Source organism: Sinocyclocheilus grahami, unplaced genomic scaffold (genome assembly GCF_001515645.1).
Source record: "Sinocyclocheilus grahami isolate Dianchi unplaced genomic scaffold, SAMN03320097.WGS_v1.1 scaffold31.1, whole genome shotgun sequence".
Classification (NCBI taxonomy): Eukaryota; Metazoa; Chordata; class Actinopteri; order Cypriniformes; family Cyprinidae; genus Sinocyclocheilus; species Sinocyclocheilus grahami.
The window spans coordinates 1,255,415-1,282,914 of NW_015505210.1; the positions used below are offsets into that span (position 1 = coordinate 1,255,415).

Here is a 27,500-nt window from a genome sequence, read left to right on the forward strand (position 1 = left end):
TGAAATTTTTTTCTTGTATTTTTGATCAAATAAATGCAGCCTTGATGAGCAGAAGAAACTCCTGTAAAAAAAATTAAAATCGTTCTGATCCCAAACTTTTGACCAGTAGAGTGTGTGTGTGTGTGTGTATGTATGTATATATATATATATATTAAAATGCTGAATATTAATATTATAATATATAACATTTTAAGTAAAAACATTTAAAAAAAAAACCTTGTTCAGTGGTCTTTACACAAGTATGAAATATAGTCGCTAGTTTCAAACAAACCCCAAATGTCTGTTTTGTGGTTGTTTGTGTGCTTCCTCTTGAATTATCGGAATCAGAATGTTCTGTTCTGTTCTCAAACCCCTCACAGCAAACAGCCATAAAGCATTCATTTAGCCAGTGTAATTTAGAAGCCCAGGCCTCTAAGTCAAGGCCCAGCACCCCCCGGAGAGTCCGGAGCAAGAGCTCCCTTTGAAAGGCAGTTATTTAATGCTGGGAATGACATTACTCATTCATCAAACAATCGCTGCTCAGATTCGAGCAAAAGGTTAGCGCTAGGTCACCGAGCTGGAGATTCAGGTACAGGTCCACAGGAAATCGTGCGGAGCGGTGGCGTCTAGAGAGCGACCTTGTGACACACTCCATAACTGCAAAACCAATTTAGCACAAACTCAAGAATGGAAAAGTCATTGGAAGCCTTCTCCTGCTAAAGAGGCTTCATTATTGATTGATGTGAGCTGTGCTATGGCTTAATGCTGAAGCATTGCACTCCTAATTGATATCATGTTGTCTCCCTTCATATACGTCTCAAGAAATAGCCAATGAGACACGTCAGACGTGGTTAATGAAATAAAAGCACGAGGTTGCAGGGATGCAAACATACAATGCTGAACATATCTATGAAAAGAGCATTCAGAACCAAATTCAACTTAACCAACTAAAATGTTCATAAAGACATTAACATATGGAAACAAAAGCAGGACAGTTTCATACTCGATCCCCCCCCAAAAAAGGACAGAAACATTACTAGCATTGTTGCTTTAGTCAATTTACTAGTTGTTATAAATTAATATATGTCTATAAATTAATACAAAGCTGTAATTTTTTGCATGTAGATTCTGATTTCATAGACAAAGCTAATCTGTTTGCTGAAAGGAAGTGGAAGCAATTTCTAACTAATTTACTTTTCATCACTCCATCTAATTTGATCCCCTCCCCCATTTGTTCTCTAGAAAAAAATAGGCCAGTGAATCTGACCACTGCCCTAAATATAGGAGGAAACAGCTGCCCACATTAAGAAGCCAGCGTTCTGCGATGAACCAATAAGGCACCCTGAGACGCCAGGCTGGTGAAGGAAATTCCACTCTCAGACCTAAACAATGATTGCCATTCTTACTGTAATGCAGCTGTAGAGAGGAAGTGAGGGGGCATACAGGAAGTGCATGGTCTAACATCCGACGAAAGGTTCTGGATGATGCTGTGTGGCTAGATCTTTTGTTTTGATAACCCGAAAAACGTTTCAGTATTGCCAGATCGCATTTCACACCGAAGTCAAAAGAAAAAACAAGAAATTGCATTTTGCAAAAAGAAAATAAAGCATATTTGAGGACCATTCATGCCTTTTGCACATTGTCACAATTCTCATTACTGCAAAGTGTCTGGAAGGATTTTATGAATAATGGCAATTATAAAAAACAAAACAAATAAATTTAAATAAATACATTTAAATGGTTTCATTTGATTCTCAGTACACAAATTGTACTGTAAAACAACTTTATTTTTTCTTAATTTAAAACAATAAATGTTACCATCACACACTTATTTTACAAAAAACATTTATTTGCATATGAATTTAATGATATACATAATTTTTATTTACTGTATATCTTTAAAAATCTTTTTTTTTTGCATTGCAAAATTTTTCTAAGTAAACTGAATTGTGCCACTGTTGTTTTAGCAATAAAATATATAAGCTATTATAGTTTTATTTATATTTTGAATTAGTTTTTTAATTTCAGTCATTTTTTAATTTATTAGTTTTTTTAACTATATAGTTTATATGGTTTTATTCACTTTTAATTCAGTTTTAGTTTTAGCCATTTCAATACATCAAATTAAATTCAAATGAAAACGGGAATGTTTCTTTTGCAAATATTTCATTCAGACATTTTATGAATGAAAGTAACAGTTATATGGTTTTAGTTAATTATAATAACCCTGCATTGTGCTTTGTCAAGAAAATCCTAAGAACAGAAATATTTTTTTGGGATTCACCAAAATGTTCATCCACAACATCCTTGACAACAGCAAAATCGTAACAAGCAGGGATTCTGAGAGTCATTTTTCATTTTCTTTGTCAATAAGCACTTTCCATGCTTGTATAAAATATTCATGTTTCCTCCAACACCCATCATTCACGTGCAACTCTAAAAACACTCTGTATATGCAGCCCTGGCTCCAAATGAACTACTTTCAGTGGACTCGCAGAGAAAATTATTATTTTTGTGTATGTAAATAAATACAATATTTATTGTTTTATATATAGTTTGCCTATCCAACAAGCCACTGGGTTGTAATTCAGTTGGATTTAATGCTGCACAAGGAATTTGCTGTCATGCTTGATTTAGTGCATTTGATTAAGACTTCAACATGTTTACTGGATTAGGAGAGCCATAAAAACAAACGGATCGAGGGCTCAGTGCAAGACTGTGTTCCTCTGGGGGACCGTGAACATTAACGCAAAGAGAGAGGGATAAGGAAAGAGTTTTTTGGGGATCTTCCTGACTCTCCTAAATAAGTCTGTAGTCGGTGGTTACAAATGGACGGAGGTGCTCGGGTGGGAAAGGAGCAGCCCACATCAAACCCAGGATGTCATAAACATGCTTGAGGAGAGTAACAAGCCTCAGGAGTGACAAGACAAACGCTCCAAACAGGACATGTCACACAATAGAGGCCGTGCTCACATATAACCTCCTCTCTGCTGACTATAGGAAACCCAGCAGCTGTTCGCTATGTCGACGATAAATTAAACTGGACCACAAATGCTCTTAGTCATAATTCGAAAATGTTCTTTGTTACCAATGAGAAGCTACAAAACATTAAAATGGGCCAGTTAAATAATTTAACAAAGGAAGTGTTCAACATTAGTGGTAAATAGATACATTTATGAGACTATTACATGAGTATTTAGAATACTTGATTCTGAATGGAAAACTGCGACATTGTTAAATATTTGGTAAATTTTTTTGCATCATTATTGCACAAACAAAAAAAACCTAAAAAATGTATACTTTAACAATATTAAGATATTACATAATTGATATTAAAATTCTGACTGATGTTGATAAATTGATTGTCATGTTATGATTTTAATTTTGTTCATTTTTTACGCCATGTTAGCATCAAGGCTGTCATACTATGATTAAAATTCTATAATATATTGTTTACTCTACATAATAAAAAACTAGAAATAAATGCTACCAAAATGCTATACTATAATGTACAGTATAAAAACATATTAATTTAGATTTTTGTGCAATATTACAAGATTGCAATATACAGCATCTCACAGAAGTGAGTACACCCCTCACATTTTTGTAAATATTTTATTATATCTTTTCATGTGACAACACTGAAGAAATTACACTTTGCTACAATGTAAAGTAGTGAGTGTACAGCTTGTATAACCGTGTACATTTGCTGACACCTCAAAATAACTCAACACACAGCCATTCATGTCTAAACCGCTGGCCACAAAAGGGAGTACACCCCTAAGTGAAAATGTCCAAATTGGGCCCAAAGAGTCAATATTTTGTGTGCCCACCATTATTTTCCAGCACTGCCTTAAGCCTCTTGGGCATGGAGTTCACCAGATCTTCACAGGTTGCCACTGGAGTCCTCTTCCACTCCTCCATGACGACACTCTGCAGCAATGCTGGCAGCACTCATACGTCTATTTCCCAAACACAACCTCTGGATATGATGCTGAGCACGTGCACTCAACTTCTTTGGTCGACCATGGCGAGGCCTGTTCTGAGTGGAACCTGTCCTGTTAAACCGCTGTATGGTCTTGGCCACCGTGCTGCAGCTCAGTTTCAGGGTCTTGGCAATCTTCTTATAGCCTACACCATCTTTATGTAGAGCAACAATTCTTTTTTTCAGATTCTCAGAGAGTTCTTTGCCATGACGTGCCATGTTGAACTTCCAGTGACCAGTATTAGAGAGTGAGAGCGATAACACCAAATTGAACACACCTGCTCCCCATTCACACCCGATACCTTGTAACACTAATGAGTCACATGACACCGGGGAGAGAAAATGGCTAATTGGGCCCAATTTGGACATTTTCACTTAGGGGTGTACTCACTTTTGTGGCCAGCGATTTAGACATTAATGGCTGTGTGTTGAGTTATTTTGAGGGGACAGCAAATTTACACTGTTATACAAGCTGTACAGTCACTACTTTACATTATAGCAAAGTGTAATTTCTTCAGTGTTGTCACATGAAAAGATATAATAAAATATTTACAAAAATGTGAGGGGTGTACTCACTTCTGTGAGATACTGTCTATATCCAATATAGACCAATATGATTCATTGAAAAGAATAGTGATAGTCTTTAAAAAAATTATAGTCTACTTACTTAACATATAGTTCTGGGTGTAAGATTTGTTTGGATGAGTCACATTCAAAAACAGCAGATACACAATTTACATTTTTTTCTTTTTATGATGATTATGACGACATCTTTATTCATATTGCTGGCCCATTGCCTAAATTTGTGTTTTGGCTGTACAGTAATTATTTCACCATGGTTTTATCGATTACCTTAATGTTTTAGTGCGATTAATAAATCTAGAGCATCTACAATGTTCTTACATTGTTCTATAAACAACAAGTGCATCAAAACTTAGTCAACTCTGGCCTATATAGTGTTGGTGCAGAACTTTACTAGCTGGTTTTATGCATTCCTATAATTTAATACGGCCTCTCTCTTTCTTTGCTCATCTTGTCATCATTTCCTCTCATCCATGCAATCCCTCCGTTATTCAGCAGTCACTCCATTGTCTTTGCTTTTCTACTGTCTGTCATTCTTCTAATATCAAAGGTGGGGCCCCGAGTTTTAGGGTCTCATTAATCTTCAGAAGAGGGACAAGGGCCCCTTAATCCACCTCAGGAACCCTCTATTTGATCCCCCAGGCCCTGAGCAAGACGCCCCCAATCAACACGCACACACACCGAACATCCCCTCACAAAACTCCCCTGCAGCCACTGCTACGGTCCTCCTCCCATCTTATCAAGTTTCAAGGGCTGAGGCAGACTTTTATAGGTGTGTGTAAAGTTAGAAAGATCAAAGCGTAAAAAAACAAACAAACACACATACATACACATATATATATATATATATATATATATATATATATATATATATATATATATATATATCAATTGGTGGCTGACTAAATACTTTTTTTCCCCACTGTATATATGTACACACACACACACACACACACACAGTGGGTGTGGCATGTTATGGAATTTTCCGGATTTAATGCAAGTGAAGCTCAGTCGATAACAGCTGATTACCACAAAATTAATTTCGACTACTCCCTCATTTTCCTAATAAAAAAAAAAAGATTACAGTGAGGCACTTAAGATGGAAGTGAATGGGGGCCAACATTTGGAAGATTTAAAAGCAGGAATGTGAAGCTCATAATTCTATAATTAGTCACTATAAATAATCACTTATATTAATTATTCTGTTAAAACACGTATTACGCAAGCAGTTGTTCTCATCATTTTTGGGGCCATTTTAGAATTTTAGGCACTACGTTGTTACGTTTTACACTAGAACCATATTAACAATGTTTGTGTCTTGTGGCTATACTATTTGAATAGTGAGTATTTTAACATCATTGGCCCCATTACGTCCAATGTAAGTGCTTCACTGCAACTCAAATTTATCTTTAAATGCTTATTTTCAATTAAAGAAAAGAAGGGAGAAGTGCTTAACTTGTATTGAACCTGGAATATTACTTTAAACATACAATAAAAAGGCCACCAGCAAACTTATTTTGGACATCAAACACCAAGAAATGTGTCTAAAGCAAATAAAGGCACCATATTGTATGCTGTTTTTAGTGGTGTTGGAATAAACTAATGGTTGGCCAATATTTGCCTTTTTTTATTATTTTTATTATCAGCATCAGTCTATAATATTTTTTTCAGTTTGGCTGTTAAGTGTGGACTTTTATTTTGACACACAAGATCCCGTTCTCCATTTTCAATACTTTTTGTTTAACGGTTCGCTTTAATAAATTATTAGACTATGTTAAACAAAGAAACAAAAAGTTGCTGTCTAAAAGTATACATTTACGTTTATTGCACAGATTTCACTACGCTACTCATTGATACTGATTCATTTTTCAAAGAATTATCTCCAATTCATTAACTAAATAAAATAATTTAGAATTTTTTTTTTTTTACAATTTTCTTGCAGCAACTGTTATTTACTGGTATTTTTTCTTCAAATGAAATTGTGTGGTATATATCGGTTTTATATTGTCCACCCTGCTCTCTACAATATTATAATTGGCATCAGCCATCAAAACATCTATATTGGTTGACTACTAGAATGAAACCGAAGTAGAACGAGAGATGCTAGTTAGCTAGTCACTGATGACATGCCACCAGAGACCTTTCAGACCAACATCAGACAACCGAATCAACAAAACAAGAAACGTCTGGTTGCTTTTCAAAGTTGCTGAGTGGAAACTGGTCGCAATCTATACCAAACCAGCTACTCATCCCGGACGAGTCGAGTCGCACGCTGAAACACTTTCAGGACTTGAATAACACCCAACCGTCACCCACAGAAGTAATTTTCACACACACCATCAGTCAAAAAAACATCATTAATCATGGCTGAGAGGACCTCCGTGACGGACATTTGGTAAGATCACACTATTTCCCATCCCCCGCCCATTATGAAGTCTCAGCTGGCAACCCCACTTACGCACACTAGTAGGTGGCACGGGGGGTTTGATGGTTGACCAACACAAACAGCTCTCCATCTGGTTGAGTTTAAATCCGTGGTATGGGGTTAATAGCCCATCAAGCTGTGTCGCTTAGAGCTTAGTCTTAGTCGGATGACACGGTCAGGCCCATCTTTCTGTCACAGTATGCTAATCTGAGACCGGGGACATATGATTCCACTTAACTAAGGGGGCCGTCTCCACACTAAGTGTAGGTGTCCGATTAAATCGCTCATCACCAAAGAGTGACGCTAAAGTGGATTCAATTATTCCTACAGATACTTCTCCTATAAAGACAAGATGTAGGTCCCTTTGGGAGGAAATTAATGTTTGAAATAGGATTAATAGAGCCTGTCTTACCTCGTTTCTGCATGTATGCAAAGAGGTCGTCGAGGAACTCCTTCCGTTGTGGGTCGTTGTCCAGTTCGTAAAGCTGAAAGAATAATTGTGATTAACAATTAATTAGTTAATCATTGTAACATCCTTTTGGAAACTTCTTTATGTCAATTTCTTTGTAGACATAAAGCAACTGTTCTTAAGGTTGAACAAAAATCCTTGTTTGCTCAATAAAATACAGAATTTAATATATTAATATTAGTGCATCCAAAATAAAAGTTTGTGTTTACATAATATACGCGTGTACACGGTGCATATTTATTATGTATATATAAATACAAACACATGCATGTATATATTTCAGAGAAATATGTTGTTTATCTACTAAATACTTATATTTAAATACTTAAATTTATATACTACATTTATATATATATGTATATGTAAATATTTTCAAAATATATATTGTATGTGTGTGTATTTATATATACATAAATACAGACAGTACACATACATATATTATGTAAACAAAATCTTTTATTTTGGATGAGATTAAATCGCGATTAATCGTTTTGACAGCACTAATTAATATAGATCAAATAAGGGCTGTCAATTTGTTAATGTACAGTATGTGATTAAATAAGTATATAATACTGTTAATTGGTTAATGGATCATTATATTTTAACAATTAATTTTTTTTACATTTATTTTATTTTTCACTGGAAACTTCAGATAAAGTAAATTAAATACCATCTTTCTAATATAATCTGAAAAATCCCAAAAATATGTACTACGTTTTCTACAAAAACATTAAGCACAACTGTTTTCAGCATTGATAATAATCAGAAATGTTTCTTGAGCGTCAACTCATCATATTAAAATGATTTCTGAAGGATCATATGACTCTGAAGATTCAGCTTTACATCACAGGAATAAAGTACATTGTAAAATATATTTTAAAAAATTATATTTTATTTGTAATTGTAATAAATTGTAATAATAATAATTCACAATATTACTGTATTTTTGATCAAACAAATGCAGCCGTGGTTAACATAAAGAGACATAAAAAAAATACAATAAATAAAAAAAAATACCCCTTACAAAAATGTTAGAGCCCAATAATTGTATATTTCATTTTCTTTATTTAAATATGAACCGAATGCATACATTAATTGTGATGAAAAACTAACAGCCCCAATCTATAAAAATCAACTCATCATATTAAAATGATTTCTGAAGGATCATATGACTCTGAAGATTCAGCTTTACATCACAGGAATAAAGTACATTGTAAAATATATTTAAAAAAAATTATATTTTATTTGTAATTGTAATAAATTGTAATAATAATAATTCACAATATTACTGTTTTTACTGTATTTTTGATCAAACAAATGCAGCCGTGGTTAACATAAAGAGACATAAAAAAAATACAATAAATAAAAAAAACACCCCTTACAAAAATGTTAGAGCCCAATAATTGTATATTTAATTTTCTTTATTTAAATATGAACCGAATGCATACATTAATTGTGATGAAAAACTAACAGCCCCAATCTATAAAAAGAGTTTCCTCTACATGCTACTATAAAGTTAAATAACTGAGCAAAACTGTTTGTGTCACTGACAAAGTGTGTATATGACTATATGACCATTGCTTAGAAACAATGTTTACCTTGGCAAAGTCTCTGGAGGCCTCTCCTCGGCTTCTCCCACCCTCGCCTTCCTCGTTCCAACTTGAATTTCCATTCTACGAGAAAAGAGAGAAAAACAATTAGCAAAACAACGTGACAGAAGAGGATGACATTGGGGGTCACTGTCTGAAAGGAGAGAAAGTGAGTTATTGGGTGTCGGGAGTCAAGATGCACAAACAGGCTCCTGTCTGCATGTCAGGAAGGTATTCCTTAACGCTAACCTTTGAACTCCAAGGGTCGGTCTTGACTGAACAAGAAGGGGTACGGAGCTGAAAACTGGGTGACAGTGGACATAAGCTACAAGGAAAGTACAAATGTACCATATGCAAACTTTTGAAAATTTCTGGCTGATTATTATTTTCATGTTATGACCAAAAACCAATAAATGGCCAATATTAAAAATTCTATACAATTTGGTCAAATTTTTTTTTTTTTTAAATAAAACACATTAGAAAATAAATGCAAAAGTCAATATAGGCATCACAACATATATGATATGAAAAAAAGTCATTTTGAGATTTGCTAAAGATAAATATTAAATAATTAGTGTTTTAATGGTCAATTTTAAATCTAAACATAGAGAAAATGAGAATGAACAATTAAATATTCAATAGTCCGATAAAAAAAAAACCTAATAATTAACTGCAATACATCTAAAATACAGGTGATACCAAAACATTTGTAAGACAGCGATGACTGATATTAAATTGCATACCATTTTAAAAAGAAACAAAAAATAGCATTTAAAATGAAACAAATATAAAATTGTATGTATAAATACATTTATTAAATATTACAATTAACAGTGTTAATTTAATAACACTGTTAACTGTAATCTTTATCAGGTATTTTAAAGAATAAGAGTTAGATGACGGAAAAAGTAATCTAAATAATAAGCATGCAGAAATATCCAATATTATCTAATGTAAGCTGGCACACATCTAATATGGAGTGATAACGATACGACTTAAAATCTGTAATATCAGCCAATAACACATGTTACAGATACACTGGTATATCTCTAGTATTAAGAGTGATGCAATGTTTTTAGCTCATTTGCTTGAAGGCAATCAGCTTTAGCACTGCGTCACCCTTGTTACCCAGAGGGCGTGACCACAAAACAGTTATAAAATCTAATAGTCCCCCTGTGCACATGCCCTGTGCTTGATTACAAGCTATCCACTGCGGCTCCAGTATTCATTTACACAAAGTCTGAAAGGAAAAGGTAGAGTGGCAATAAAGCAGTTTACAGGACTCATCCACCGCCCCACTCTTTAATATGCTAAGTGAATCACAGCTGGGTAAGAGCGTGGCCTACAGCTAGGCCCTCTTCACATTTACAGCAAACACACACCAGCTGGGCCCGGGAGCGGGAACCCGGCAGGGAATCAACTGCGGTGGGCATCCATGCTGTGTGGCATTGTGATGTGTCAAGTGAATGAGCGTCTACTGTATAACCTTGAGGGAATCTGAAAACAACAAGCACTCGTGTATTGAATTCCATTATAAAAGGATTACGAGAAATCTCATACTTCTACGGATTTTGTCCGGTGCACACGTCAAGCCAAATGGCGTCAACACGTGAGCCGAATGCAAAACATTATCCTGCATCGAAGACATTTACAAGAACTGTGCAAGCTGTTATCAGGCTTACAGGTCAGGCTTTGGCCTTACTAATCATATTAAGGGAGAACTGATTGGCTAGTGGCCAAATTAGCTGAGAAGAGGAAGCAGATGACCATCTGGGTCACCCAAAGGAAAGGAAAGCCCCTTCCCCCATATTAATTTGACAGAAACCACTACCCTAGCTGACCATGGCAAATAATTACTGGGGTTGAAGGAACAAACACATGGCATTGTTCAGTGTTTGTCACATCTGAATGTGGCAAATAAAGACTTGGGCAAAAAGGATGGACACAAAACTCTATACTCTTACAAATGAAGGTTCCAAAAGTGATTTTTAGATCCTTAAAGAACCTTTGAGTGAACAGTTCTTAAAAGAACCATTTTTTTAGTGTGAAGAACATTTAAAAAATCTAAAGAAGCTTTTTCCAGTATAAAGAACCTTTTGTGCAAAGAAAGGGTTCCACAGATGTTGAAGGTTCTTCATAGAACCATCGACACCAATAAAGAACCTTTATTTTTTTAAGTGTAGCTCATGAAAAATATTATTTTAGTGAAAAACATCAGTACGGGTGGAAACCACAGCATGAGTCTACTAGATAAGTGATATATCCTAACAAAAGGGCGCAAACAGAGATCTTCTAATGTGAATATAATCTATCATTGAGAAACCAGAGACATTCAGTCAACAGGCAGTAATGCTATAACAGGGTGGGCTTCCCAAAGTGCTATCAACACTTAGATAGGATTGTTCAACTGAGATGAAACAGTAACCTCCCCTATCAAGCAGACCTCTTTGGGTGTTAATGCAAATATACCAGTATGCTGATAGGAATGGGTGGTAATTGCATTTTGATAAGTTCGAGATCATGCTGTGTGGGACAGATGTGTCATCAGCACTCACCATGAGTCACTATTCAGTTGAGGCACTTAAGTTGTTTGATTTCTTCTTAATTAAAGCATTCTTTTACAACAGGGTTGGGCAGTATGACAATGTAAAGATTCTGCTATACTGTAAATCTGTGGTGCAAATATACAAGGACACAAAAAAATTAAATGACAGCCTACACTTCAAATGGTGCAACAGACCACACTTTCAGTGTAGATAGCTTTGTTGATTATAGCTTTGTTGGGAGCAACTTCGTTTTGATGCGTCACATGCATTTAACATAAATATAGGTCATTTACAGTCACTAAGTATCATTGCAAAATATCAAATCATACAAATTAACTGAAAAATAAAACAGAATAAAAAGAAGAAATAAATGGTAAAAATAAAGACAGATGCACTCAAGTTACCCACATAAAAACAAAAACTGAACCAAAACAAAAGAACAATAAATGAATTAATTAATAAATAAATAAATAAAAAGAAAAGATAGAGGTACTCAAGGTCAAAAAATATATATAATTAAAAAAACAAGACAAAAAAAAAGACATGAAAAACTAAATCAAAGAAATCCCCCAAACAATAAAAATAAAACAAAAAATATAGAGGCAAGTTCTCAAAATAAAAAACGCAAAAAAATTAAAATACAAATAAATGAATAAATAAAATAATAAATAAAAGCAGAGAAATACATTTAAAAAAGAATACAATCAAGTTCTAAATAAAAATTAATTAATTAATTAATTAATAAAACAAACAAACAGAAAAGACAGAGGTACAGAAAAATGTACAGGCAGTTCTCAGCAAAAATTACTACATACTACTACTGTGATATAAGAATATAAGATTTTTGCCATTCCGCTGGGGCTGAACGATTAATTGCATTTGCGATAATATCGCGATATGAAAAAACGCGATTTTTAAATCGCAGAGGCTGCGATTACACTCGGTCACGTGACACGCGAGAGTAAAGAGGTGTGTTCGACTTGAAGATCGATCGGTGTATGACATCAAAGCAGTGGCGGCTCATCAGGGGAGGCACAGCTTCCCCAGAATTTTGAGGTGAGGACGATTAGATGTTAATAAAATTCACAATTCATTTCAGTTCATGTCTAAGAATGTGTCATTTTTGTTTGTAATTTCACAGTTGTAATATCATAATATCATATCATTTTCTATCGCGAATGTGCCGAATCTGCTGATGTAATTACAACCGCTAGGTGATAGAGAAGGGGAGGGGGAGGCCGAGCGAGCGCTGAGCTCTCGTGCCTCCATTGGTAAAAAAAATTAGCCAATCACCATCGAGTGTTCACTTTCAGCGCTGAGGAGTTTTGAGAAAAGAACTCTCGCAAGGGAGGCTAGCCTCCCTTCTGATATCAACCAATCATCACAGAGACGTAAATTACGTGATATTAGTTTGAACGTCTGCCGCTGCGCTGATAATGTACCAAGTACTTCTGATGAGTAGCGATATTGAATATTTGATCGCCAACAGATTTACCAAGCTGTCATTCAAACAGTATATATACAAATTTAAAAAAGGGAAAACAGCCTAAACTGGATATAGGCTACAGTAGTCGGCTTAATTAAATGGCGCAACAGGCAGCTCTCTTTTAACACAGAGTTTTAAGAAGGGATGGATGTTTGATTCAAGTGATAGGCCAGGTAAGTGAATTATAACATCTTGCTGTATGTATGTCGTTTTCTTTAAGTTTTTTGACTAAAAGCAACCAAAAAGCCATTTTAAAGTGGTTAAGCAAATAATACTAATCGGCAGGGATCCCAGACCAATACAATGAGTGTGCCTCCTCTATTTTAAAACCCACGAGCCGCCACTGCATCAAAGTACAGTGAGAGAAAGCATAAGGAGACGTCCGCTCTCTTAATAGCTCTCGCAGTACTTTGATGACACACACTGATTGGTCTAAGCAGCGCTGCTTCAAGTCGAACACATCTAAGCGGTCTTCAGAGGAAGCATCAAGTTGGCACTCTACAGTGTTGCCAAGTCCGTGATTTGGGGAACCCCTCCAAAAAAAACGTGTATTTTACCCCCTGGAATGCGATTGGGCTAGTTTTGAGTAGCAATTAGGCGGGTTTTGTTGTGAAAACCTGGCAACCCTGGCATGCTAACGTTACACGTGGAAATATTTGAAAGCGTATATCGTACAAGTGTGTATCGTATTTGAAAGCGTACTCCATCAGCAGAAAAAGAAAAGAAATAAAACCGTAAACAGCCAAAGGACGTAATTAAGAATGGGAGATGGATCAGTTTGTGAAAGCGAAGAGAAAAGCCATAGATGAAGTCGCACAGACCCAGGCAGGTGCTGGTCATTCAAAAGCTAAATGCAGAAAATATGATTCACTAACAGTGTCTATACCGGATGCTACGATTATCGCGCTGCGCCGCAACAGCTCTACTGTACACTGGATGCGACCGTTGCAAATCATTTTAATTTTGTGTCAGTACGTCATAAATAGAACAAGGCATCAGTTTAACGTCGGGGTTTGTCATTGATTATAATGGGTTGGGTTCTACTACTGTATTTTGCCACTTGCGTCCGGTGTAGACACGGTGTTTAATGTCGTTGGTGAGGAGGAAAGCCTCAAAAAATGTTTTTTTTATAGGTTTAAAGGGGGGCGCGACCAAAAAAGTTTGAGAACCACTGCATGGTCTAAAGTTAGCTTGTCTTTGTTGAATAATACAGAACACAACGAGCTTTAAAAAAAATAAATCACATATTAAATCACAATATTGGTAAAAAAAATTTAAAAAAATCGCAATTAGATTTTCCAAAATCGTTCAGCCCTACATTCCGCCCATCACTATTTTACAATAACCATATTACATAAAGACAAAAAAGAAATAGATCAATGAAACTTGTCCAAGTGCCACACGCCCATTAGATTTTCAACAGCTCTGCAGCTGCTCCACAGGCGACAGCACTGAACAGCACCATGGGGGATGGCCTGGATCTTTAATCCAAATCAAATAATTGGGTCTCCACTGCCAAAAGTCACAGTTTCACTTATTCGGCTCCTTGCTGTGCCAGGAGCGATCGAGGCTGGAGAGGTGGGGGTGGGAGTAGACTGGGAACTTTTATCCCTGGGAATTTGTAATGGATCAATTAAGAGCAATTCAAGGTTGTATGCCGCACAACACTAAGTGATATTTGAAGGTGTGTGGCTGTCCAGTATCTGGACATTTTACAGACTTTTTTCCACAGTGGACTTCCCACATCATCTCATTGTGGGAAAAAGTCTGTAAAAAGTGCAGCCTGTACAACTGTATCAAAAAAAAAAAGAGTAAAGTTTACTACAAAAGGAGGCGGGGTAAAAACAAAAAAACAAAAGTAGCTTTATTAGGCCTTATTGGTTGATATGGCCCTTTGAACAATTCAAATGGCACATAGTTAAGAAGAGCCGAAAGAGAGACAAAAAGACCAAAGCCAGGGCCTGTAACTGCTTGTCCAAATCCTTAAACATCCTGCAAAGGCCTGAGTAGCTTTATTAGGCCTTATTGGTTGATATGGCCTTTTGAACAATTCAAATGGCACATAGTTAAGAAGAGCCGAAAGAGAGACAAAAAGACCAAAGCCAGGGCCTGTAACTGCTTGTCCAAATCCTTAAACATCCTGCAAAGGCCTGAGGCAGAGTTCACATCCATTATCTTTGTACTGACTGGGTGCTACATGAGAAAACAGATAGTCTTTAAAACAAATAGACACAGGTGTGAACATCTCAGTCCACCATGGCCCTATCTCAGTATCGGAAAGTTTGGAAAGAATGAAACTGAAGGAGGGCAGATCCCAAAAGTTCCCCTGTCCTGGGCAGCTTTTCTACTAAATTTAAGAATTTTTAAATGCCAATAATCCCTCAAGAATGAAATTTGGGGCCTTACAGGATTCAGAGCATGATGATATTCCTGATGATGATGTCCTGTTTATAATACCTTGCCATTCTTGCATCCTGTCTACCTCTGTAAAACACATTCATTAATGTAGTCAAACTGGACTAACAAGTGCAGTCCACTTTTTCCAAAAAAGTTATTTGAAAACCAAAAACAATTTGACCAAAATAATAAATAAATAAAAAACGGTTATGCTCAAGTAATAATAATAAAATGGATAACAATAGATAATAAAAATAAAAGAAATATACGGGGGGAAAACAGAAATACGGATATAAAAAATAACTAGATTATTCATAGCACAAAATGTACTTTTAACCAATATAAACATGTTTTTATTGATGGCACAACAACATTACTTTCAACCCTGCTGGGTTATGTGACGTATGCATTTTTTTTAGCACTTGATTTCTTCCTAGGTGTGCTTGAAATTCCACATTCTAGTGACATCGATAAATAGATACTGTGTGATGATAAAGCCCTAAGCTGCTTTTGGTAAAACGAAGGCTGCAAACATCTCCAGCGAGTTGGGACAGGTTTTGAGGGGGGTTGGGGACAAACATTCTATACTTGTTAAGAGGGAAAGGAAATGGACAGACAAATAAGAAAACACCCCTTTCCCCCTCCATTACTTGCTTCTGTTACATTTGGTGAAATGGAGTAGAAACGGTCACAAATCATAGGACGGCTGTGACGAAGACACTCCCTCTATTCTCCCTTTATGCACAGGCCCCTAATGGGAATTCTCACCATTTGAAGAAAAGAAACTCTAATTCCACTTGGAATGTTTCCTTTGGGTGGGGCTGGACAAACTAGACGTAGACGCCAGCCCCTCACCAACCTCACATTCTTGCCTCTGGCCTTTAAAGATTTTTACTATCAAATTCCTCCTATTCAAGGGTTAGAGTTACCACCCGACCAGATAGTTCACACTGCGCTGAAAACGGGAAGGGCGAAATGGCACCAAAACAAGGCTATAAAACATCCATCTGACAGCTTGCAATTCAAATAAACAATGTTTTATCATGGGATCGGCCTGCCGAGATGATATTCTTAAGAGCAAAGACCATTGCTAATTGAATCGTCACTGATCTATAGCACAGATGTTCTACACTTTGAGCTGACGCCAGTGATCACATCATCACAGGACCCAGGAGGGTCGTCCGAAACTTCTCCATCAAGATGGACCACCAAGAGCTGTCAAAACTACCAGATAGAGATTGACAGACCTCGCGAGCGCATTAATGCCCGTAACGTGCAAGAGAAGCAAGCTACGCCATGCTAATAATACGCACCAGATGTCATGCTAATATTTGAAGCGAACCTACAAGTGTGAGGCCGTCGGGTCATTGATAATTTATATGGAAAATCATTCCACTGCGGCAGCAATCCCTGATATAATAAGAATTGATTGCTACCGGCTGGGCTGTATTGTTGGCGTGGGGGGTGAAATCTTGTCAAGGTGACGCTGACTGTTAAATAATGCAACAGATTTCGACAAAACAAGATTGTTCCCAAACCCAAGGACAGATTTCCTGTTGTTCGTTCAGAAACAAGCACTTTTGGGGGAAGGGAGAACATCAAGAGTGTGCGATCTAAAGCACTTTTGCCTTTTTGTTTATTCGTACACATCACTTTTGCCATAGCGACCTTGAAGACGACAATATAACCCAATCCATGTTGGATACACTCCTAAAAATAAAGGTTTTCACAGCCATAGAAGAACATTTTAAACACCCAAGTAACCTTTTTCCACTATAAAGAACCTTTTGCGCAATGGAAGGATTCAACACTATTAAAAATAAAAGCATTATCATTCAAGGAATCTTTCCACTGTACAAAAGGCTCTTTATAGTGGAAAAAAGTTCTTTAGATTAATACAATGTCCTTCACACTAAGAAAAGAACTGTTCACTGTTCAATCGCTGTGAAAACACATTTTTGGAAACTATTTTTAATAATGTATGGATTTGAAAGATTCTTCATGGAACCATCAATGCCAAAATAAGAACCTTTACTTTTAAAGAGTGTGGCAAAAATGCGACCGGAGGCTTCAAAGAAAGACTTGGAATGAATATTTGGCCCCTAAAATAATAAACAGGTACTTGGTTTAAAGATTTTGCTAATTGCCGCCATATATTTCTCCTGACAAATGCAGAATCAAAGTAGCGGGGGTGTTTCTATTGACCCGATGCCTTTGATATGGTCATCATACTCGCCAAATGGGAGGCTGTAACTCAAGGCACATGCCTGCTTCGACGTCAACTGAGCCTGATTAAAACTCCATTAATCACACTAGATTACCATGCCGAGCTCCCTAAAAAGGGCATTGTGTCAGCTACCACTAAATACGCTAGGTTTAAAGGGCGCCAGGCTATCTGGACTGGCCTCAGCCATGTGTTCAATGAAAAGTTTAATGGCAGCCATTTGACCTCCTCATTGACTTGGGAGATGATTTACTGAATTCAATGCTAGTAAAAGCAAAAAGCAAATCAGCAACAATAAAACTCAACTTTTCAAGCACAGGAAGTACAAATAACGATCATAACATCCCCAAACCAAACATCTCCATCCATAGGCCTCCCTGAAAAACCTGAAAGTCCTATCCCCTTGGAGATTCTAAACAAAGCTGGGGTGAACTTTTTTTATCTGCAAACTGCCAATTAATTCCCCCATTCGCTAAGATTATGAGTAAACACTGCCGCCAACTTTACACCCGACTACTGTGCTTTTACCAAAGGTGTTTACTGATCGACTGAGGCTTATCCATTTAAGTGTGAAAAGCTTCAAAAAGACAACCCCCAACCCTCATTTAAAAATGCCATTTGTGGCATCTGTTCCCTTTTGTAGTAGTCAGTGCCATCAAACCAGTCTCTTCACATCCCCCCCACCCTGCAATCTGATACTGTTACCACAGAGAGCATCATTAAATACTAAAGGACAGAAATAAAGACTGGTGGGACCAAAACAAAGAAAGAAAAGAGGGTGGGGGTGGGATTGAAGCCCCTCAAGCTGTAAAACCTTGGTTATTAAAGAAGTTTGTTTTTGCTTTTTGTGCATTAAAATTAAACCAAACATACTAAATAAAAATCTAATTAAATAAACAAAACGTGAAACAGATTAAGTAATTAAAGTAACTAAAGTATATTATTTCAATAAAAAAAATGACTTCAGTTCCATGCATTAAATTTGGTTGTCTAAATTATTATTTCTTTTAAATTACAAGGTTTTACTATCTAAAGACTTGTAAAGACAGGCTTTATTTTCATAAAGCAATATATCATTTTCTAGTTTTCCTTTTGATTTTTGAAGGATTCTGGACATTTTCTTGACAATTTGTTTTTGTGAAAATCACCCCCCTAAAATGCACTCACCACCATGAAGTGACTCTATAAAGCTCATTCACTAAACTCTTCCCTCTTAGTAATGAGGTAGAAGTCCAACCGTCAGCCTTTTCACAGCACTGAATCTCCTACACGTGGACAAGCCTATATTTGAAAAGCAGTATACAAGCCCTCAGACCATTATCCTCTATAAATACATATATAATGACATGGGTGTGATGAAAACATCACAGACCGGCCTGTCAACACACAACCTTCCCAAACATCACCATACTTTTACCAACTTGTGCTTGTTGTTACTGATCTACCGTAAATAAAACCGCTTGTTGTCAGTAACCCTCAATAAAACCATGTTGGATGTTTTGCATAAAAACATAGTCATAACATCAAAGAAACACGGAATAAAATGGATGCACTGCTAAATGGTGCTTTGGGGGTTTCGGTATATATATATATATATGTTGTATTATTCAACGCAAGTAGGGTAAATGGGCTTTGATTGAAAGCATGCAAATATCAAGGGCTGAAGGAAGCCATAAGAGTGTGCGTATGAAATTAGAGCAATCAATTTTTCCCTGATTGATCGATCACTCAAGCACAGCTGAGCAAACAAAGAGCTCAGACCACTAAAATGGATGACAGCACTACAGGGAAATGTCTCTCTACATTAAACCTACAGAGATGGTCTTCTGAAAGACGGCTTCATCCTTATGATTGATGCAAGCCTTTTAAAAGGACAAAATTACGTTTATGAAAATAACTTCACCCAAACATGAGAATGAAGAAGTTGTCTTATGTAGTTCCAATCCTGAATCCTGGCTTTCTTTCCACTGTGGAACATTAAAATGATCTTTTGACAAATGTCCAATGTCCAACTTTGGACCCCATTGACTTTCATTGTATGGACACAAAAAGTGAAGACATCTCTCAAAATGTCTTTTTGTGTGTTCATACAGGTTTGGAACAACCAAAGGGTGCACGTTTTTTTTTTAAACGTTCACGCAACACAACAATTAATGCGTAAACGAAACAATCACACTGTTTTTGAGCAACTTGAATTCTTAAAATTCAAACCAACATCATTATCTTAAAGGCATCAGAGTTCGAATTATCGACGCAATCAAATGGACTCAATTCGAATTAGATACAAATAGAACACAAATACGTGTAAACAAATAAGCACAAACGACATGAAGGAGGAAAGCCACATTTGTTTAACTGAAATGAAAAACAAATACGTGTAAGCAAATCCTCACAACGGACATGGCTGGGTGGAATTCGAATTAATTTCGCAAGAATTTTAATTCGTATTCACAGTATTTATACGTCCCAAAAAGATTAACGTCGCATTCCGCGGCTCGCTTATTGCCCAGTAACCCAGCCTACCTTTGCCCCCCCCCCATAGAAGCGACCAGTCGGGATAGTAGAAGGACCGGATGTCCGGTCAAAACGGCGTGTCGCTTTACATTTTGTTAAATAATTAATATTTAGTCAAATCCAGTCGATTTATGCGGTTACTTTATCACTAATTAAAGCACCGTTTGATAAGTGAGCGCAATAAAAGAAGACATTCAGTTCACAGTCGAATCATGGCTGCCCAAAAGTACGGCGCTCTTCCAAAAACAATTAAGCTATTAAAAAAAGAGAACGAACACACGACGCAACAAAGTATCGCGTTCTGACGGAAACAAACGGCGATGTGTTTGACTTATCGACTCCAGCAGCACACGAACTTTAACAACTGATAAACAGCTGGAGTTGTATCATCAGAAAAAACTATCTTGAAATCATGACGTGTACAATGTGGATTTTCGCTACATATAATAGCTTGATCATTCACACGAATGTAATTATAATAAATACCGACTCATTGAGTTTATATAAAAAAACTCTTAAACGTACATGCAATATTTGATACGCTCGAGGTCTGCTGATTAAATATTACAGTAGCTTATCAATACATTCAACAGGGGTCTGTGCCAACAGGACGGAACTCACCACTTGCGCTTTGCTGCTACTGGAATTGTCCACCATCACTCTTTTCCTAGATAAACCACCGTGCGTGTTTTGCTCAGCGCACCGAGTCCGTGTGCATCCACCCGAACGTGTAATATCCCCTCTGATAGAACAGTAATAAACCTCTCGGTGTTTGCAGAGGGGAAAAAACACTCGACAGTGGGGCCCAGCCAAAGGGGAAACGCCTGACCTCACCTCCCGAACTGCGCGCTCAGGGACTCCCACAGTCCCCTCGACTTTTCCTCCTCCAGCCAGAGCCAAACCCCCCGCACATTTAAATCCCGCCCGCTGGCTCGTGCAACAAGTTACTACGTTCTTACGTTTCCCCTATGCAAGCAGCGAAGTAAAACATTTATAGCACAAAAACCGATGGGAGTTAACACACTTGCATGGCTGTTTCAAGCATCTATTATTAGACTGTCATTTTTTATTTAGGCTCGAAATTCTGACCCCAAATTAGACACAATGTTTATAGAAGAACGGAAATGAACAATTATTAATAGTACGATGGGGAAAACACGTTTTACCTAAAATCATTTTATTCATTATGCATACCCAACAACTTTAAATGTTTTGATTGTGATTTTAATTTTTTGATATGATTTAGGTTGAACGCATTCCTGCTGCGCCCTCCACTGGTTCAAAAGTGCTATAACATTTACTAAATAATCAATCATAGCTTGTGTCGAGCAGAAAAACAAGAACGGTTTACTATGCATCTTGTTTTTAACGTAACAGCGGGCGCAGCAGTTGCTACCTTTAATGTGCGAGACTTCCGGTGTTGGCCCCCAGTTATTTTAGCTGTGCAAAAACAGTCCGTTACTGTTATTATTCTGTTTACATATAGTTAATGAAACGGAAGTCTCGCACATTCACAGGTAAAGATTTTTATTTAAAATTATTATTAAATTACAAATAATTAACTAGAATGTCAATACATTTAACAGAAATAGTTTTCCATTTTGAAAGATTAAGAGGATAGATTTTTCTGTTGTGATTCATTATAACCCTATAACCCAATAATACAAGTTAATACAAGTTTGAAGCAAAAGTCATCAGATAAAAACACAACAAGATTGAGTAAAGATATATCTCCCTTTATTAGGTCCATCAATATTTTACAAGCAAAAGAACATAATAAAGGCCAATTAAATATAACACAAACACCATGACATGAGGCAAAGACTTCAAGTACAGTGGTCTACTCAGTCCAGACAAGAGCAGCAGTCTCCTGGAAGACTCTGTAGGTAAAAAGGAAAGCTGCACATGTTAAGGGGGTCATATGATGCTTTTTTAAAGATCATTATTTTGTGTATTTGGTGTAACAGAATATGTTGACATCCTGTTATAAGTAATCTTAAAGATTCCTGAATGCATCTACTTTCGGAAGGCCAAATAAAGTGCTTTTGCTTTCTCCTAGAAACACACAGCGTCTCCCTGACATGGCTGCTTCAACACTAACTGCGGTTACTGAAACCACACCTTCTTTCTTTGCGTGCACATTTGGGCGGCATTATGCTAATATTTCCACATAGTGAGGTAGATATGTGGGGGCGTGTTAGAACGAGCCGTTTTAGGGGGGCGTGGCAGAGTCTTAACTTTGATAAAGAATATCTCTTTGATTTTGAGACTTTAGTCTTTGCAACTTCAGGGATCTTATCTAAGCACAATCAGCTTGTAACACTCCAAAGAGAAAGGAAAACTTGAAATCGCATCATATGACCCCTTTAAATCAAATAAGGAAACACATCTTGCAATTGCTTAGAGGTTGAATTGTGTCCTTTTTTTTAAAAAATTGCTTGCTGATACTCACCACAATCGCAGACATCTATGCTTTGTCAATGCCAAGCTCCTCAGGTGTAGGGATACCAAGCTCATTGAGGGTAGGCTGCAGCTCTTGGAGAACGTAGGGGTAGATCTCTTTGTGTGGGCCAGATTTGTCCTGCGTGAATAAATAAATAAATAAATTAAAATAAATAAAGGAGTACGAGTAAAATAAAATAAAATCTAATTAAAATTTAAAACAATTTTAAGTAAAAAAATTATTTCAGAAAAATCATGTTAAATAATGCAGCTTCAAGACATAAATTAATTAATGCCACTGTGGCATATTCTGCTATTGTCCAGAGAGTTTTACTGACCTTGACTGCCTCGAGGATGCGGATGGCACTGGCCAAATCGTTTAGCCTCCGACAGGCTCTCAGGGCTGCCTCCAGGATCTTTGGCTCAGGTACCAAGTCGTAACCGATCAAAGTGTTCATTCCTGAAGCAAAACAAAAGAAGACACTTATTTACTCTACAGTCAGTTCGAGCTTGTAACCGAAGACATACTCCCTTGTTCCAAAGATTTTACAGGTTAAAGATAAACAGACTGTCATAAATTTTTGAAGTGATACTAACAGATCAAACTAAACCAGCTTTACAGGTTAGCAAATATTAAAAACAAACAGAAACACTACTGTTACTGGTGGAAACCTGTTTTGTCTAATGGTGCAAGTAATATATATATATGAATAATTTTAAATGTAAAATGTTTAAAAGTATATATAATAATAAAAATAAATATTTAAAATTGTATATTAATTTTCAGGAAAAAAATTGGCAGCAAACAAACAAAAAAAAAACATTTCAGGGAAGGTACAGTAATGCACTATAGCTTGCTACCGAATTCACTTAGAACTCACTTTCAGAAATGTGGCTATCTTAAAGAGCAACATTCAGATTCAAGAGGATTTTAAACAGAACATATGGCCACTAAAATACATTTATGAGAGTAAATTCTCACTTTACAAGCTCAGCAGTCGAATGCACAGCTGCCGATTCAATAACAAGGTCAAAGCGCCACCGTCACCCACCTTTCCTCAGCTCCCAAGCATCAATGTCTGGCTTACTGAAGTAAGTGACCCAGCGGGCATCAAACTCTTCATCTGTCTCCTGTTTGCCATGGGAATAAGAACGAGCAGCTACTGAAGCTGTGGAAGAGAAAGACCAGAGACAATCAGAAGAGACTTTTAGCAAAAATTACTCACTTTATCAGCCTTAGAAAACGACATACAGACAATAACAACATTGTCACAGCCAAAGTACTTCCGGGAAGTACTGTAAGCATGAAAGGGCCATAAATCTAATCCAAAATCATTTCATGTTTCAGTGATGGTGAAAAACACTTGATAGTGCAGTCACATTTTGCATACAGGCCTTGTTCCAGTTGGAACTGGTCCAGTGCTCTTGTTTGACTGGTACATGGTCTGTTGGGTCAATATGATTTGGGCTAATGCTTATCTATCAGCTAAAGAAGGTCAGACAAAAAGTTCAACTGATATCCACAAAACGAGACATAATTCAAAACATGCAAACTAGATGTTTGTACGTTCATGAAGTGAAGTACATTCTGATGACACTACATTTGCATATGAGGTGTGGGTTTTCATAGAGGTCAGTGCACTGTCATAGAAAACATTCTAGCTGATAGTATTAGCTACAGCAACGCTTTATATTCATGCAATAGGAATTTATGCGCATTCTTCATACATGCAACATTGCGGCGCACGTATTCATTTACCGTATGACAAAACTGCTAACTTACAGAGGAGTTTATGTAAACCACACCGGCTGTTTGAAAAGCTGTCAAAACCCACGCATTTACACACTAGACTAGCTGTTTCAATGAAATGTCAACCTGACAGAAAAGAAGTGTCAATCTGGGATGCTTTCAGTTTGAGTGTCGCGTTTTCTCCTCGCGCTGGGCCGAAGCCTCACTCTAGCGGGTCATTGCAAGGACACTGTGAGAAAACATCTACAGGACTTCATAAATGACTGGGAAAACGCGAGTGTCATGTGGAAATGCTGTTATCCAAATTACGACTTAGCGTGTGATAACTTCTGAAAGATATAACCTTTCTTGCAAGACACCGGTGCGGCTTTGGTTAGCTTATGTGCTAAGCTAAAGTTCAAGGTGTTTCCGTTAACTCTGCCTCTTATTGTCGTTTTTCCTATCAGCGGTTTCATAATTAATGGCAAATTCTGCATTTACCTGTATATTGTGGCCGTGACCTTGTTAAACTCCGAGCACCGGAGACTGAGAGTTGAAGGGCGGCTCTGAACATAGTGCGGCTCACCGGGCTCAAGCGCAACTCGGACTGAAGGATAGTCGAGATAGCCGACCTGCTAACACGAGACTGGCGTGTGACTGCGCATGCGCACTGGCTCGGCAAAAAAAAGCCGTGTGTGGTGGACTCTGGCTACGCACGGCAATGAATAGCGAGAGGGTTTGCTAAAGAGGATTATAAAAGAGCATGAAGGACAAAAGATACTTTTCTGTACTGTATACAAATCACAGTCATTCTATATGAGCTGACAAAAGCGTAGGACAGGTGCAATATTCTGCATTTACTGCATCCATTTAAACACACAAGCAGTTCGTCATAATTTATGGCATTTATATGCCCTCATTAGTAGGCAACATTGGTGCAATATTACGTTGTCATACAATTACTTTGATAAAAATAGCTCAGTTTCATTACATATGCAGATTTAGCAATCGTAGCGTTGATATAATTTTACTGAAATATGGTGTCAGATAAAATACATAAATAAGTCTGACCTTCGTCTTTTATTGAAAAGTTAACGGTAAAAATATGTTGCCAAAGTGCCATAGTTTTTAGCTTCTAACCCTAAATGTGAATTTCATTTAAAGAGAATACAGCAACAAGCATGTTTCCAAAAGAGTTGTTCTCACCAGCAGAGGGCAGTATTACATGTCATAAAGGAAACATAGGGTTATTATAGTTAATCAAAATTAAAACTAAAATCATTAAAAAAAAAAAACTTTTTCAAGCAAATTTAAAGTTAACTGAAATAAAATTTTTAACCTGATGTACTAAAATAATTAATAAAAATTAATATTGAAAAATGAAAAAAATGTTTGACTGTAACTATGAAAATGAATATTTTATTTATTATTTATCACATTAGACTTAAAAAAAAAAAAAAATTTACAAAACACAACAAAATTACTAAAATTGTAAAAAAAATAAAATTAAAATGGAAAAAAATAAAACCAAAATATTATTATAAACTATAATAGTATTCCAATTATACTAAATTTATAATGGTAAAACCAAGAGTATGTGAGAAAATATGAAAATTACTGAGCAGAGAAAATAACAGTGAAGGAGTGTAAGAAATAGCCAACACTAAATTATTTGGTCATTTATTTTCAGACTATTATGAAGTAATACAAAAAAAAATCACTTGATCATGCATTTTATCACTCAGATTATACATTCACATGTATTGCATCCTGATATGGCTAAATTATATGACAGTTAAGCAAGTTATAAATACACACAAAAAACATTTATATGAATTCCTCCCTTTTATAGTAACATTTTTTCACTGTTTCCAGAGCTGGAATTTTATCCTGTCCCAGTGCAGCTCTTTTAAGACTGGGGAGATCATGAGAACAAGGACTCGCTGGTCTTTTTTCTGCCTTTCCCGCCCCCTGTGGTCCATCTGGCCATTTGCTTTCCTCTGAGAGAGCGTTTATTTCGGCTGGAGGCTGGTATCCCGGCTCCTGCGGGTCCAGCGGCTCTTTGGACAGAAGAATACAAATGGAAGGAAGAGTTCTGTGTACGGTCATCTGAACCGGGCTGCTCTCCTGGCTCTCCCACACCTCAGTCACTGTCCTGTACTGGAGCTTTGACACCTGGTGTAAACCCTGCACTTTCCGTTTCATTATCTCCGCACAGGTGATGGTTTTGGTCACAGCCCGTCCCGTCCCACTGAACATAACCTGCGATGTTGGAGGCGTGTGTCCGTCACCTTGAATTCGAGACATGGCAAAACCCAAAAGGTTCCTTATCTTGCTCCCTTCCTTCACGCGCATTTCCAGCACCTCAGATGCCAGTCCTGGGATTGGACATGGGATTGGCTCTCCAGTGGAACAGACCTTCCTGAATCCATCTTGCTTTGGTTTGCTAGAAGACCCAGCAGGGTTTGTGGGATTGAGTTTAGAGGGTTGGACAGATGTGGTGCATTTAGATTGTGTGTTATTATGAAGCTCTCGGCTTGGCATAAACATATTTATAGGGTGTTTTATATGTTCTTGGGGGTGCAAAACCAGAGCTGTGTAATTTCTACCTTCAAAAAGATGCAATACATTATGCTGTTTTCCAGCGTAAACAATGCACAGACATTAAGGAAATCGAATGATCTTAGCTGCTAAATGTTGTGTGATTCCCAAAGCTCCGAACTGAATGACAAGGTGTCATTTACTTCATACTCTCTGGCCGTTGACATGAAGGAAAGAAAAAATCTGTTCTGTAAATCGAGCAAATTCATCAAAGCTGAAAGTGCTGAGTATCAGCAATTTCTCAGTCACTACCTTTGAAGCATATTTCAGTCTCCGTGAGAAGGGAGCTGTAACCAAACAAGGCAAAAAGACGATGAGTTCAGAGACAGAACCACGTTTTAAAGCCAACAAGCTTGGTTTGATCAAAATGAATCATTATTTGAACTTTTATCTGAAGTCAAAACAAAAAACAATAAAATGAAAGATCAATTTAAAAATCCAATGAAAATAAAATGAAGTAACATAAACAACAATTAAAAAAAAAAAAAAAAAAAAAAAAAAAAAAAAAAAAAAAAAAAAAAAAAAAACCCAA

At 36.8% G+C, this 27,500-nt stretch overlaps 3 protein-coding genes across 3 annotated transcripts in view; all 3 read right to left on the reverse strand.

The window, feature by feature from the left end:
- arid3b (AT-rich interactive domain 3B) overlaps positions 1-20,853 on the reverse strand; it is a 30,085-nt gene extending 9,232 nt beyond the window's left edge. Inside the window, exons 1-4 of the mRNA XM_016262173.1 lie at positions 20,818-20,853; positions 19,497-19,544; positions 9,039-9,113; positions 7,384-7,456 (exon numbers count right to left, since the gene is read on the reverse strand). Of these exons, the coding sequence (XP_016117659.1) occupies positions 7,384-7,456; positions 9,039-9,113; positions 19,497-19,544; positions 20,818-20,853 (232 nt within the window). The remainder of the gene's footprint in view (positions 1-7,383; positions 7,457-9,038; positions 9,114-19,496; positions 19,545-20,817) is intronic.
- A 1,063-nt stretch (positions 20,854-21,916) lies between these two features.
- cox5aa (cytochrome c oxidase subunit 5Aa) lies at positions 21,917-25,029 on the reverse strand. Its single transcript, XM_016262546.1, has 5 exons — positions 24,869-25,029; positions 23,691-23,807; positions 22,977-23,098; positions 22,649-22,777; positions 21,917-22,076 (listed from the first exon to the last, which is right to left on the reverse strand). Exons 1-4 carry the CDS (start codon positions 24,939-24,941, stop codon positions 22,664-22,666), a joined length of 426 nt encoding a protein of 141 aa, XP_016118032.1. The 5' UTR covers positions 24,942-25,029; the 3' UTR covers positions 21,917-22,076; positions 22,649-22,663.
- Positions 25,030-26,194: 1,165 nt separating this feature from the next.
- LOC107575858 (ribonuclease P protein subunit p25-like protein) overlaps positions 26,195-27,500 on the reverse strand; it is a 2,107-nt gene continuing 801 nt past the window's right edge. The window contains exon 2 of the mRNA XM_016262182.1: positions 26,195-27,255. Coding sequence (XP_016117668.1) covers positions 26,195-26,917 — 723 coding nt within the window. The 5' untranslated portion in view covers positions 26,918-27,255. The remainder of the gene's footprint in view (positions 27,256-27,500) is intronic.